We start from the raw sequence: 14,483 nt of genomic DNA, 5'->3' as shown, positions 1-14,483 counted from the left end.
TTAATGGAAAACGTTAACAATTTCCTAAATTTCCTAAATTTTCCTAAAAATTTAGGAAAAATATTATTTGTTTAAAAGAAAGTATTGAATCAGTAGGAGGAGGGAAGAAAATTTAAAAAAAAGGGTCCATCCTCATTTGCATTGTGTAACCTTTCTGTCTGGATTTGTTTTGCAGTGTTGCAGAGCCACGCTCACCTCAGGACAGTGACACATCCCTCTTCCTCTCTCGTCTCAACACCATTTGGAAAGGATTCATTAACATGCAAAGTGTGGCCAAATTTGTCACTAAAGCATATCCAGTCTCCGGGTGCTTTGATTATCTTAGTGAGGTTAGCACTGATGTGTGTGTGTGTTTGCAGAGGATCTGTGCTGCAGTTCCTGGTGCTGGAAAGGTTGGGGGCACTGTGTGTTTACAGAGTTATATTAGAACTGTAGCAGTTGTAAATGGCATCCCTTCAGTAACAGGAAAAGTAGCTGAGGAAAAAAACACAGCCTTTTAAAAATTCCTCACAAATCTGTGAAGAAGTCTAATGTCTTTTAATATGTTAGGATCTAACATGGAATAATGGCTTTATTTCAGCTTTGTTGTTTTCGAGACGGTGCTTTGAAGTGGATGCCTTGTTCTGTTCTCACACTAGATGGGTCACTGATGGGATCTGTTAGAAAATTATGTTTGGCTGTTTATGACAAATATCATCCTTTTTACCAGCTTTCAAATAAAACCAGTTGGATGATATGGTTCTGGGAGGGTGTACATTCAAATAATGAGGCAGTAGAAAGGTTTACACTGAAATAAGTGAGCTTTTCTTTTCCTTTCTCTTTTTTCTCTGAAAGGCATTTTATGTGACTGTTACGAAGTTTCAAACACAAATTTGTGTTTTAGGATTTTATTAGTAGGGTTGGTGGTTCTTTTGGGTATTGCTTTTGCTGAAATGAGTCTCACTGTCCTCATGACAGGAAGCTCACTAGAATTCTAATTAAACATCTGAATTTAGGAACAGCCTGTCTGAAATCAGAAAATTATGTTCTAAAAGTTACTAAATATAATTTTGCATTATCCACTGGGCTACTGGGATGGGGCAACCTGCACTGCTTTTTTTTGATTTTCATTTGTGGTTTTTCTCATATTATCATGTAATGCTTCTTGTTTAGGATTTACCAGATACAATTCATATTGGTGGGAGGATCTCACCGAAGACAGTCTGGGATTATGTTGGCAAACTCAAATCTTCACTCTCTAAGGTATTCATTTAAAATCCTTTGCAAAACCCAGAAGAAATACACAGCAATGTAAAATGACAACTTTTTATAATACAGAGTAGTAAACAGCAAATACTAACATAGATCACACCTGGAAAACTACCAAAACCACTTCTTTTAAATTTTTGATTTATTGAAGAAATGTGTTTATCGAGCTGTAAATCTTCATAATCTCTGTCTCCTGCATAGTAGTCAAATCTTCATACTGTTTATTATTTGAAATAGTGAAGATTGAAATTGAAATCTTACATTAAATGATAACTATCTTTCCTTTATGTAATAGATTTTAATATTAAAATCGCTTCAGAAGTGAAAAAGTGATGCACAGTGTACAGAGATAATCATGAAACTAAGAATTTTCCATTTCTTTTTTATTTGAGCCTCAGGCTGTTTAGTTTGATATAAGATACACAAGTAATTTGTGTTTTTGAAAATGACACCTAATTCTGTTTTAATATTACAAATTGAACAGCAGTAGACTCTTAAAGCCAGAGTGTTACCTTGAAGGCAAAGTTGGAGTGATAAATGTACAGTTTATTTTTACCCCTAGAATTTGCCCTTTACCATTTTATTTGCTGTTATGTTACAGGTTGAGTTTTTTCTACTTTGCTTTTGTGTTCCAGGAATTGTGTTTGATTCGCTTCCATCCTGCAACAGAAGAAGAAGAGGTTGCCTATATCTCTCTCTACTCCTATTTTAGCAGTCGTGGTCGTTTTGGTGTTGTAGCTAATAACAACAGACATGTCAAGGATCTCTACCTGATCCCCCTGAGTTCTAAGGACCCAATTCCTTCCAAACTCTTGCCCTTTGAGGGACCAGGTAAGCACAAAACAGGGGAGGTTAAATGCTAGGTAAAATCACAAAACAAAAGGCAATCTGAGACAAGTTGTTGAATATTTAATGTAAGCATTATTTAATTTTTTTTAATATAAAACCAATTTTAAACTACATAAATAGGAGAAACTGGAAATCCAACAAGATGCCCTTAGGCTGTTGGGAGAATGAGTTTACCTGTAAAATCAAGGATATGGAACAGCCACTACATTAAAAAAAAACCCCAAAACACTAAAAAACTCCCATTTCTTAGGATTAGTAGGTGGCAGACAGCAGTTGGTATAGGCATATATATTTTTGGATAAAATTACCTGTAGTAATGTTTGGTGAACATGGTGACAGAAGAACTGAGAATGAATTCAACCGTGAAACACCCCTCACCTACAAAATTTGAAGTCGTCTTCATCCGAGGATGGAGGAGGTCCATATGCTTAATTTCCAAATAAGGATCTGAGGGATTATAGAAAATGCCAGCTTGAGAAGATGGATTATAGAAAATGCCAGTTTGAGAAGCTGGATTATAGAAAATGCCAGTTTGAGAAGCTGGATTATAGAAAATGCCAGTTTGAGAAGCTGGATTATAGAAAATGCCAGGTTGAGAAGCTGAAGAGCTGCAGGTTCCAGTGAAGGTAGAACTCCGTTGTCGTGGCAATGGGTGGCACTAAACGGTGGGTATGAAACAACCAACATACAGGAGCTGATCTTTCTGGAAAGCTGTGTCCTCTACTCAAATACAAGTGTAGCACTAAACTCAATAAAGCATTCTCAGAGATTATATGCTGGAGAAACAGGGGCTGGAACAGGTTTTCATGACTTAAAACAAGTGAAACATGAGTTAAATGCTCTCCCTTCCTCCATGTGATGGCCAAGGCACTTGCTCTGCATCCTCAAACAAGATCTTTCTCATACACTCCCAGCCTGTTTTATCCATCCTTGAGCAGTGCACAGTCTAGGTGGTTGTTTTTAGGCAATAGCTAAAAAGGCAGGATTATTGCTGTCTAAATTATAGCAATACAGCCAGAATTGTCAAATCTCAGCACCTCGTAGTCTGCGACTCACAGAATTCTTGAAAGGTAGGCAAAAACTGTTACTCTCATTTCATAGCCAAGAATTGAAAACACCAAGTGCAGAACACCTTGGCACAAGGTTATAAGTGGTAGAGTCTTAACAGGCTGTTTTTTCCAGGCAGAACAAAAGAAATACCCTCCTTTCTGGGCAGTAGTACAAGGGTGGGACTGGCCATTGAATCAGCTGCAAAGGTCAGCTGGTCTGGTAAATAACCTTCTTTAGTGAGACATTTTCCTAATTGTTGCCTCTTGCATTCCTGTGAAAATACCAACTTTCTTTTTTACACTTTTTTCTTCTCCATTATAGTTTTCAATTCAAATGAAACTCTTTACCTTAGACTGAAGGTTGGCAAATGTAGCCAAATTTTACTCTTAGTAGAGGAATTTGCAATGTCAGCCTGGTTTTGCCAAGTTTCTTATGAGTCAGGTTTTCAAACTGACGTAGGTATTTTTAGGCCAAATGGATTAAATACTAGCAGCAGAAACAAGGTTTCAAGGGCAGGCAGGACATGAGATGGAACAGTTTCACAGAAGACCCACTTAGAGTTCTGACATCAGTTCAGACTTGTTGGGAACTCCCATGGTTGCCTTTACCTCACAGCTGGGCCAAGTTGTGTTCGTGTTTTAAAACCAGATCAAAAGAATCAGGTAAGCTGTTCATCTGGATTTGTGTATGTTTGAAAACCACAGCATGTAATCCACACTTTTTAATGACATCTGATGGAATTCACTGTTTTTTCTTTCTTTGACAATCAATAAAAATATTTTGTGGAACGTGGTCATTGTCTCCTTAAATTTAATCGTGTGCCTTCCAGTAGAGTTTAGCAAGGCCTGGAAAAGCATTGCCTTTAGATGGTTTGATAAATATGAGCTGAGGGGGGAGGAGGGAGAGGACAATCAAACCCTGCCACTCCAGAAATCCTAGTTAGAAGATATTCCAGCTTTACCAGCCAGTTCCAGTATGGATTAGGAATTTCTCCTGTTTTCTAATGGACTGGATTTGGAACACAACTGAGGACTTCTGAACTGCACTAGTACCTAGAAGATCTGCAAAAAACTTTGACATGGGTGGCTGAAAAGCAGAGAAAAATGGAAGGTTATCCTGATTTATATTTAATTAATCTCAGATATTTATTACCAGATTTTATGTATCATGGGCTCTTCTGCACTGTCTTTTTGCAGTGGTTTACTGTATGTGAATTCACTTCTCTGTTTCACATACACACTTTATTTAGCATTTTCATTTGTAAAAAACAGTATAATCAGACTTAATTACTAATAGTGATTTACTGAGGGATTTAGTGGCAATGTTGGGAATGTAACAACTACCTTACATAGTTAAAATAGAGGAAGTTTACTACAAGAGCCATTTATCAGCAAAGGATTCCACAAATGCTGATACGTCTTTTGGGCAGTTTACAATAGGAACTGTGTTTTTTCATAAAGTACGAAGGCGTGAAATCTCCTCGTGCTGTTTACAATGCTCTTAAAAATTGCAACAAAAGGACCAGAATTTTAACTGAACTGTGAATGGAGTTTGGTGTCTTCATCTCAGCAGATCTTGTTAGGAAAAGCAGCAGCAGCAGAAGAACGTGGCATTACAAACCTGGGTTTCTGTGCCAGCCAGTTCCACTCAGCAAAGGAACATGAACGTGGAGCAGTGTCACAGTGCTGGGAGTGATCTGGAGCCCTGGGTTCAGGGGGCACTAGTTTGATGACAGTTGTCCGTTGCTCCCGTGATTAATTGGGACAAATGATTTAAATGGCATTGATAAAATACAATGTCTTTTATGGGTCTCTTCAGTTTAAAACTCACCACGGGTGTGCTTAGTCCATTCCCGTGGGTCTGTCATGGGTGGGCAGAAGTGAGGGTGTGTCTTTAACAGTGCAGGTCACTTCTTACCTGCTGCTGGTGACAGGGAAAGATGTGGCCAATATACACATAAATATGGCAAAATTGATATATTGAAAAAAAATGCATTTAAGGCTAAGAAAACCAAATATTAATCCAGTACTAATATTTAGTATATCCTGTTTTAATGGCTTTAGTTACAGGGTGTAACTCAATAAAACCAGCATGTGGACTTCAAATGCATAATAGGATAATAACTGTTATAAATAATTTAGCACTGAAAGCTTCTAACTCTGCCAGCACAGCTTGCAGCACTTTTAGAATGTGTGTTTGTGAAAGGCAGTCATTGAGCAATAGTGGCAGACTGCAGCCAACATCTCGTTGTTCCTAAAATTAGGCACTTAACCTATTTATGGATATTGAGAAAGAAGGGGGCTGACCTTTGAAAGCTGCTCTGGCTGCGTGTCTCCATTCCAAGAAGCATTTAGTATTTGATCTCTTTGAACTGAGTGAATGTAGGTGCCAGGTTAGGCAAAGCTTCTATATTTGTGTAAAATTCCCATATCAAAATGTAAAATTTTAATGCATTTATTCTATCATGACTAAATTCTAAACATTTATAACTAATGGTATTAACTTACTCCTGGAATTTATTGCCTTGAAAGCATATTAAAATTTTACCCTGTTTTATTAGTGACGTGATCTCTGTTTGTTACAGGGATTCAAACCTGATTTCTTGGTAATTGCTGTTTATGAGATATCCTGCTTGATGGATTTTTAAAAGCTGTTTATTTTGGTTATTCAGTGTTTGAGATTCATTGTAACTAAATGCATAAATCACAGGTCTCTGCATGAAAGTCAATAACCAAAACATTAACAGTAGCAGGACAGCAAATGCCTACTGGGAGTTTTTGGGTGAACACCAGTTTGTGAGATACTCTACACTGGCCAACACCCACCAACTGAGGAGTCACTGTTCATTAATGTGAACAGAAATTTAGGAAAACAGCTGATGTGGTTTTCTCATTAGATGGTAAATTTAAGAGTCCCCATAAAACTTTGAGTTGGTTCAGCAAAGTAACGTATGTGTGATGTGTTTTGCTAAAGAAATGTATCTGCTACTGCAGGGCTTGGGGTTTTGCGTTGCTATCAAAAAGTTTTCAGTGCTAATAATTAGATATTTTAAAATTATTCCTCAGTGAGCAGTTGGTTTAATAAGAACAAGGAACATATATATAAAACCCTCTTACTTCTGGGATCTTGAATAGAAGGGTCAGTGTAGGTCAGAGCCCTCACCTGGTAATTTAACCACAGTGAATATTATCTCTTATTTCACAGGTTATTTTGTGTTTCTGTATTACCACTTCCTTGCTGGATGCAAATAATAACTAATGGCACATATGGGGGAAAGACAGTGGCCCTCAAATGAGGACCTTCTAAAGGCCATTAAATTCAGAAGTTAAAAAGGCCTCTCTTTGTACAGATTTTCTACATTTGCCACCACTTTATGTTAAAGGATTCACTCCCTGCCCTTCATTCTAACCATGTTTATCAGCCACGAGATCCAGTGGGAATTGTGCATGTAAGAGGAAGAAGTGGAATAGAGGAAAGAAGCCTACAGACCTTTGCATTTTTCTTCATCAGAAACTTTCCTATCATTTCTTGATCTACTTCTCTGGGGCTTTGAGTCTGAAGCTCTTCACAAAGGACCAGTTTTGCTCATCATGTTTTTTCTCAGATATTAAGGCCTAATATCACTCTGTGTTCTGCAGCAGAGGCTCCAAGGCCAAGTCACCCCTGCACACCAGTACTTGCCCAACCAAACACATCTCCTGTGCTTGTTTGGTAAATCAGAGTTTCCCTGTTTCCATCTCCTTTTAAATAATGTCTAGCTGGGAAAAAAAACCAACAAGCTGGGAGTAGGTTACCGGCTTTAACTCTGTTTCCAAACACAGTTTGTTTAATGTTATCTTTTTAGCCATTACTGGTATTTGTTTAACCTGGAGACAGACAAAATATTTATAGACTGGTGTCAATGTGGACTTTTAGCACAGATTATAACACAAACAGCAATGTTTAACCCAGGTTTTTTTCACTTTTCAATATCCCTGTGTATACAGCATATTTGCAAACTATTTAAACATAAATATTTGATTTTTCAGGGGGAGAAGTGGAGGTGGTTGAACAGCAGAAACAATGTAAAAATACAAAAATATAACAACTTCCTTTTGTCTGAACTTTTGCAGGAATACTTTTTAACAATGATACCTGATGCTGCAATCTTTTATTATAGATATCAAAGAAGAAATTTAAACTTATTATATAAAAAATATATATAGAGAGAGAAATATAAATGCATATGCTTGTGGACTAATGAAAAATTGCTAATAGGTGATCTGATAGAATTTAGAAAAACTGTTACTTTTATGACTTTTCTAGCTGCCACTATATAACATAGTAAGTTTTTACTGAAAGCATCATTAAAAATCAGGTTTTTACATATGCAATCTTTATGTTCCCTTTCAGGTCTTGAGTCATCTCGGCCAAATTTGATTCTTGGATTGGTTATCTGTCAGAAAGGGAAGCGTCCTGCCACTGCCACTGAGGCAGAAAAGATGGAGGAGAAGCGAAGCAGAACTCAAACCCATGAGGAGCCTGAACCGTCACTGTTCTCCAAAGGGGCTGCAGCTTCACAGGAGAAGAAAGCTCCAAAATACACACTTTATTCAGGAGACTCGTCTGTGAGTACAACACCACCTGGATCTCCTCCTCCGCCTCCACCTCCACCCCCACCCATTCCAGACACCTCAGCAGTGACACCTTCGGTATTAAAAATCCTGTCGTCCATTAAGAGTGGACCCACCCCGACTGTGACCCCAATGGCTTCAACTGCTGCTCCTGCCAGTGGCACTGCCACGCACTCAGCATCCTCCAAAACTGCCACGCCCCTCGAGCACATCCTGCAGACCCTCTTTGGGAAAAAGAAAACTTTTGAGCCACTTGCCAAGGATTCTGGAACTGTTCAGTCTTCAAGTCAGGAAGGCCAAGCTGCTGCTGATGGCGGAATGTCAGCGGTTCCACTGTTAGATCCCATTGTGCAGCAGTTTGGGCAGATGTCAAAGGACAGAGCTATAGAAGAGGAGGAGGATGACAGACCATATGATCCTGAGGAAGAGTACGGCCCGGAAAAAGCCTTTGAAATGCAGACTGGTGAAAGTGAAAAGCGATACAATGTGGAAAAGCCATCTAATGCAGCAGAACTAGAGGATGAGGCCTATGATCCAGAGGACGAAACTATCTTGGAAGAAGCAAAAGTTACAGTTGATGATTTACCCAACAAAATGTACACAGACACTAAAAACAGTTCTTCAGAAACACCTGCTTCATACGTGCCTGATTTAGCTGCAGCCTCGTCCTTGGTAGAACAGCAGAAAATGTTGGAAGAGTTAAACAAACAAATAGAAGAACAGAAAAGACAACTAGAGGAACAAGAAGAAGCCCTCAGGCAACAAAGAGCAGCTGTTGGTGTTTCAATGGCTCATTTTTCAGTGTCTGATGCTTTAATGTCACCACCACCAGCAAAAGCTTCCCTAATAAAGACTGAATTATTCCATCAGGACCAGCAGGCTACACAAAAAGTAGATTTACCTTCATCTTTAAATCAGCAAGCACAAGTTTTAAACCAGGGCTGTGACCCACGCCAGAACAGAGATCCTCGCCAGGCTCGAAGGATGGTGACAGAGACTAATGACACTGTTGATTCTCGGATAAAGCCACAGGTGGTACAAAATGAGGTATCCACAAGAGAGGTTGCTCCAGCAAGTCTTCCAAATGCTTTGCAGACTTCACTTGGTAAGGAAGATAATACTTTAATTTCTGCTACTCAGCCTGGTTTTACTGCTGACAATTGGGTTTCAAGTGAACAGGCTTCTACAGTGTCCCAGAAGGAGACTACTAACAGCAAATTTGAACACACCATTCAAGTTACTTTGGAAAACCTGAATCAAACAGCTTCTGGAGAACCTTCTGGATCTAAACCTATACGTAAAGTGCTGCTTCCAACACCTCCAGCTACATCTTTTCAGCCTAATTTCTCCACATCAAATGACAGCCCATCCCTGCAAGATATGCATCAAGTGTCGTGGTCAAATGAGTCAAAGGAAGCAATGGGAATGGAATCCTTTTCAAATACAATGTTTCCTCCTCAGGAAAAGGCACCTGGTCACTTTGAACCAGAGACAGGTCTTTCATCAGTGCAATATGATGAACAAAGAAATCCTCAGTCTCATCAGTTTGTAGAACAGACTGACTCCCCACAAGTTCAGAGTGAGGGTGGACCTCCCCCACAGCACTTTGAGGAAAACATGGCGTTTTCTTTGTCTGGGCAGAAAGGAGGGCCTCCACTGATGCTCAATGCACCTGGAGGGCCTCATGGACCTAATTTTAGAGAACCAGCACCACAGTTCTCTGAAGAGCACGGTTTTCCAAATAATGATGGGCAAAGAGGACCTCAGTCTGGAAGATTTGGAGGTCAAAAGGGTCCCCTTCCTTCCTTATTTTCTGCACAGCATGGACCATCATCATTTTTTGGTGATAATAGGGGTCCTGCCCCTTATCATGGCGGTCCAAGAGGAATGTCACCATCTCATTTTGAAGATCACAGGGAACCTCACATGGAACAAAGGGAATTCTCAGATTCCCAATATGATGAAATGATGGGGCCTCCAGGACAGTTCGAAGGACCAGATTCCCCTCCATTTATGGGAAACAGAGGACCTTCACCTTTTCCTTTTGGAGGTCAAAGACGACCCCCACCAGCTCAGTTTAAAGGACAGAGAGGAGGCCCTCAGTTTGGAGGGCCAAGAGGTCCAGCCCCAGGTCATTTTGGGGGACCAAGAGGGCCTCACCCAAATCAATTTGAAGGGCAGAGGGGTCCAGCTCCAAATCATATGCCTGGTCCAAGGGGACTTTTGCCACAGCCATATGAAGAACGGAGAGGGAGCCCACCACCCAGATTTTCCAACCAGAGAGGTCCAGCACCACATCAGTTTGGGGGACCAAGAGGAGCCCCACCTGCAATGTTTCCAGAGGAAGATGAACCTCCCCCCTCTAGATTTCATTTCCAGGGTCAGTCACCACAAGGTATGAAACCACCACCAAGACCACTCCTGGACCTTCCAAGCCATCCACCAACCCACAGAAAAGAGATGTGGGAGGACGCTGGACCATCTGCATCTCTTTCCAATATGTCTGGACAAGGACCTGAGTCAGAAGGACAGTGGTCCACATCTGACTTCCGAGAAGGCAAAAATCCTGAATATAGAGGCCAGACATTTGAAGGGAGACAGAGATATGAGGGAGGAAATAAAGACAAGGGTTTAGATCAGCCAGAGCCTCAGCAAGCAGACAATCGCCAAGGCAGAGCCTTTGAGGACAGACGAAGGGATCGAGAACATGGCAGACCTTGGGAAAGAGACCGTGGCAGAAACTGGAACAGAGACAGGGACTGGGAGAGACACAGAGACAAGGAATGGGATAAAAACAGAGATAGGAGCCAAAACAAAGATAGAGACAAGGATTCAGAGCGAGGTAAGGAATGGGAAAGAAGCAGAGACAGAGATAGGACAAGAACCAGAGAGAGAGACTCCTACAGAAGACGTGACAGAGAGCGATCGAGAAGCAGAGACAGGGATCGCGACAGAGAGAAAGACAGGGACCGGGATCGGAGCAGGGAGAAGGAACGAGATCGAGAGAGAGATCGAGATCGCGACAGGGAAAGAGGGAAAGATCGCAAAGATAGGAGTAAGAGTAAGGAAACTGTTAAAGAGACGAAGCCAGAAACACCGAAGGAAACTCAGAAACCGGTGGAAACTGAAGCTTCATCTTCCAGCAATCAGTCATAGAACTACGACTGATATTGTATTTCCCACAAATATCCCACTTTTGCAACACAGCAAGGACTGCACATCTTCTGTATATACTGTATATATTCTCACCTTTCCAAAAATACTGTTGTAAAACTAGCCTTACCCAATGGACTGACAAGTTAGCAATTTTTGAACAACTGTGAATGAAAATAATCAGATAGATGAGAAGCAAGAACATATTGGACTTTCACTTGCTGCATTTTGTGCATAATGTTTTTTCTTATAAAAATTCACAATGTTACCTGTACTGAAATTTTGTTTTTTCTACTCGCATCTTTATCTTAAAGTTTCCATTTACAGTACAGAAATGGAAAAAGTCTAAGAAGAGCATATTGCTTTTTAAGATTACAAAGTTATGTTTTCCAGTAACTTGAATTGTAATTTTATAAGAGAATTTAATCCACACCTGAGGAGCCATACCTTTACATCCCATTTACGTGATATTTTGGTGTCAAAATTGTTCCTACAGCTCACACGTTGAAAATGTTGCTGTCGTGTTTCTTTTACAACAGAAGGGTCATGTATTTAGGAAAGGACTGTAGAAGAACAGTGTTAGTAATTACTTGTGACTGATGGAGGATTTGAAAATGGAATGTTATAAGCTTAAAATGCACTATCTTCCTTTTATATACAGGTGTTTTGGTTTGGGAATCCATCTCTTTGGTGTACAGCAAAGAGACAAGTTGTACTTAGTTTATTTTTCATGATGTTTTAAATATCCCATTTTTACAAGCCTGTCACTAAAGAACATACAAGAGTAGCACCTTTATAACCAGCAAAACTTTACAAAAGCATCTGGCATTTATTTGAAAAAGGTGAAGACTACAAATAAATTGGTAAACTAAAGGAAGGAAAAAATTTGATTAAATAGGCCACTGAATCTCTTACTTCAGTTGAACTGATCTAGCAGAGCATTTATTGCTTTTGTTTTGGTTTTGCAGAATTTTGCCACAAACTTAAGAAATGTCCCAATTTGATTGAATTTTTCATTCTGAAAGTACTCTTTCATTCTAAAAGGGCTCTTGAAAAATGAGTGTTACTGGCAGTGTATATAAAACTCTCCACTGAAAAAGATACAGCTGCATTAAACTTTAAATTATTGTGGTACATCATGTTGTGATTGAAGAGGGACATTTTTCATGGTCAAATGCTACTCTTTATGTAGTCCTCAAGTATGTAATTCTAAAGTGTGAAATGAAACCCTGCTAATTTATTTGACCATGTAAATTAACAGTCGGGTAAATATTTTCATTTTTTTGATAAAGTAGTTTTGGAAATGTAAAATTAGATTCCTGTAAACAGTGTTTATCTTGAGGATTACATCACAGGTAGCTTGTTTGTCACCACAGTCACATTGGTGCATCTTTGAGGTCCTTGTCCATCCAGGGTTTGCTGGCTGAGATGATCTGTGCTCTGAACCCGAGGGAAAACGGTAACATGCAAAGAAATGGTATGAAATGCAAACATCAACTACGGTGTAAGATTTTTTTCTTAACGAGATGTTTCTAATTTAAAGACATACATAAAAGTATGCAAAAAGTAAGTGTGTTTGTTTAGGTTTCCTTGATAGAAATTTCTGTAAATTGTATTTTATATGGCAGAATATATCACTGTACATTAAAATATGGGAGTTCACAGGTTTTTGTTACTGTAAGTAGAATAAACATCTACAGAGAGCTGTTGTCCATTTCTTAAATATGTGTATATTATTTTCTATATCTTGCTACATCTCAACAAACCATGAGAGACTGATGGCACATGGGTCTTGTTTTCTCATACTTTAATGAGAGATGTTTTGGATGTTTTGCAGGACATCACTACCAACCAATGTTGGATTGTGGGCCCTCTAAAAAACAGGCCAAAATCTGTGCTTATGATTCTTCTCTCGGTTCTAAAGCATCCCCTAATTTATTTTGATTTTTTTTTTTTTTAAATTTGAGTCAGGAAGCTTATGATTTGAAGATTTTACATCAAAAAATCTAAAGAAAAGAAAAAAAATTAATTCAGGTCAGCTTTGAGCTTAAGAAAAACTTAATTCACATAGTTTATTAATTTCTTGACTTTACATTTTTATGAAATAGATGTGTGGCTTTTCATCTTCTAGAAACTCTCCTATGGGAGTTTGGGGACTCTCTTTATGGTTTAGGAACAGTAAATGCATCCACCCAAAGATCAAATGGCAAAAAAATCAACAGCATAGACAGGCACTAGTGACTGACTTAACGCACAGCTTTATATAGTTTACAAGGAGCTGGAATTGGATTTTGCAGCAAGATTCCTGTCTTCTCCACTGCAGCAGTCAGTAAAAGCCAGGCTGAAACCAACACAACAATTTAACTCAATTTACAGAGACTAAAAATGGTTTGGAGTGATTGTCCTGCATTGCAGGAAAGAGAGAAACAATTCTCTTTGTCCAAACTTCTGATTAACATGAAAGAACTCACTATTTTGAGCTTTTGTCTATGTTTGTACTGAGCTAAATTAACTTTCCCAAGAATATTTTGCTAAACCTTTCTTCTATAAAAGCCTCTGGAAGGTCTAGAACAATATAAGAAGAACTATTATTATGTCTGTAAAAGGCTGCAGTATTCCAACTGTGAGCATTGTAAAGGGGAACGTGCAGGAGGATTAGAGAAGGAGGAAAATGTGTATTGAGTTCAGTGTGCCCAAAACTCTTTTAAAATTTCTTAAAAGGTCAAAGTCATCAGTGAGGTTGTCAGACTTTGGCTACACCTCATGGAATATGATACACTTGGACATGGGAATGCCTTGATTGAATATGCAGTAAACATTTTTTTAACCTGAAGGGGAGAAGGTTTTCATAAAGTATTGAAGCTGAGGGTTTATTCTGGTTATGAGCTGAAGTGGCATTTTTGTGCCTTTCATGGTCTGGGTTTTTTCTAGGATGTGTCTTCTGTAGTGGGCATCTGGTTTTAATTCTGAAATTATGGGACAGGACCACTTTTTAAGTCCAGAAAAGTGAAAGGTTTTAAAGGCATTTTGGAATAACTTACTATCAAAAGACACTTTTTAAACACTGACGAACTATTTAAGCCTTTATAATTTAGTAACATAATCTTGCAGCAGGAAATTCAGGTCTGTGGACTCCGCTGTAGGAAGGAACCTGCTGCTCCTCAGTGCTTCACAGAAGCGTTCTTGAGAACGGGGAAAAAAACCTTTATCCAGCAACGATGAAACAAATGATTCTGAATGGTTGTCCTGCAACGCAGGAGAGAGAAAAACCATTCTCTGGCTTTGCCTAAACTTTTGATTAGCATGAAAGAAGGCCGAGCAGTAAATAGTCGCAATTCGTTTAAATCCCCCGTGGGCTAAGAGCGTGTGCTCGGCCAGCGCAGCCACGAGTCAGCTCGAATAGCAAAGCGTGCGCCCGGAACCTGAAATACACATATAAACACGCCCTGCACGCTCATGTTCTCTTTCCTTATCTCCTCACAACACCGATAAATGCTGGGTTTTACCAGGCCCGGGGCTTTAATCTGAGCCTCGGACGAAGCCCCCCCTGAGGGGAGGGAGGTGGGGGGG

The 14,483-nt window shown here is 39.4% G+C and overlaps 1 protein-coding gene across 4 annotated transcripts in view; it reads left to right on the top strand.

The window, feature by feature from the left end:
• DIDO1 (death inducer-obliterator 1) overlaps positions 1-11,976 on the top strand; it is a 52,285-nt gene extending 40,309 nt beyond the window's left edge. For all 4 annotated transcript variants that reach the window (XM_027646172.1, XM_027646171.1, XM_027646170.1 and 1 more), the window contains exons 14-17: positions 176-329; positions 1,153-1,242; positions 1,884-2,079; positions 7,540-11,976. In XM_027646172.1, the coding sequence (XP_027501973.1) occupies positions 176-329; positions 1,153-1,242; positions 1,884-2,079; positions 7,540-10,916 (3,817 nt within the window). In that variant the 3' untranslated portion in view covers positions 10,917-11,976. The remainder of the gene's footprint in view (positions 1-175; positions 330-1,152; positions 1,243-1,883; positions 2,080-7,539) is intronic.
• The last annotated feature ends 2,507 nt before the right edge of the window (positions 11,977-14,483 follow it).

Source organism: Corapipo altera, unplaced genomic scaffold (assembly GCF_003945725.1).
Source record: "Corapipo altera isolate COAL_440 unplaced genomic scaffold, ASM394572v1 64, whole genome shotgun sequence".
Classification (NCBI taxonomy): Eukaryota; Metazoa; Chordata; class Aves; order Passeriformes; family Pipridae; genus Corapipo; species Corapipo altera.
Note: the sequence above shows the minus strand (reverse complement) of the source record. Positions and strands in the feature narration are given on the sequence as shown.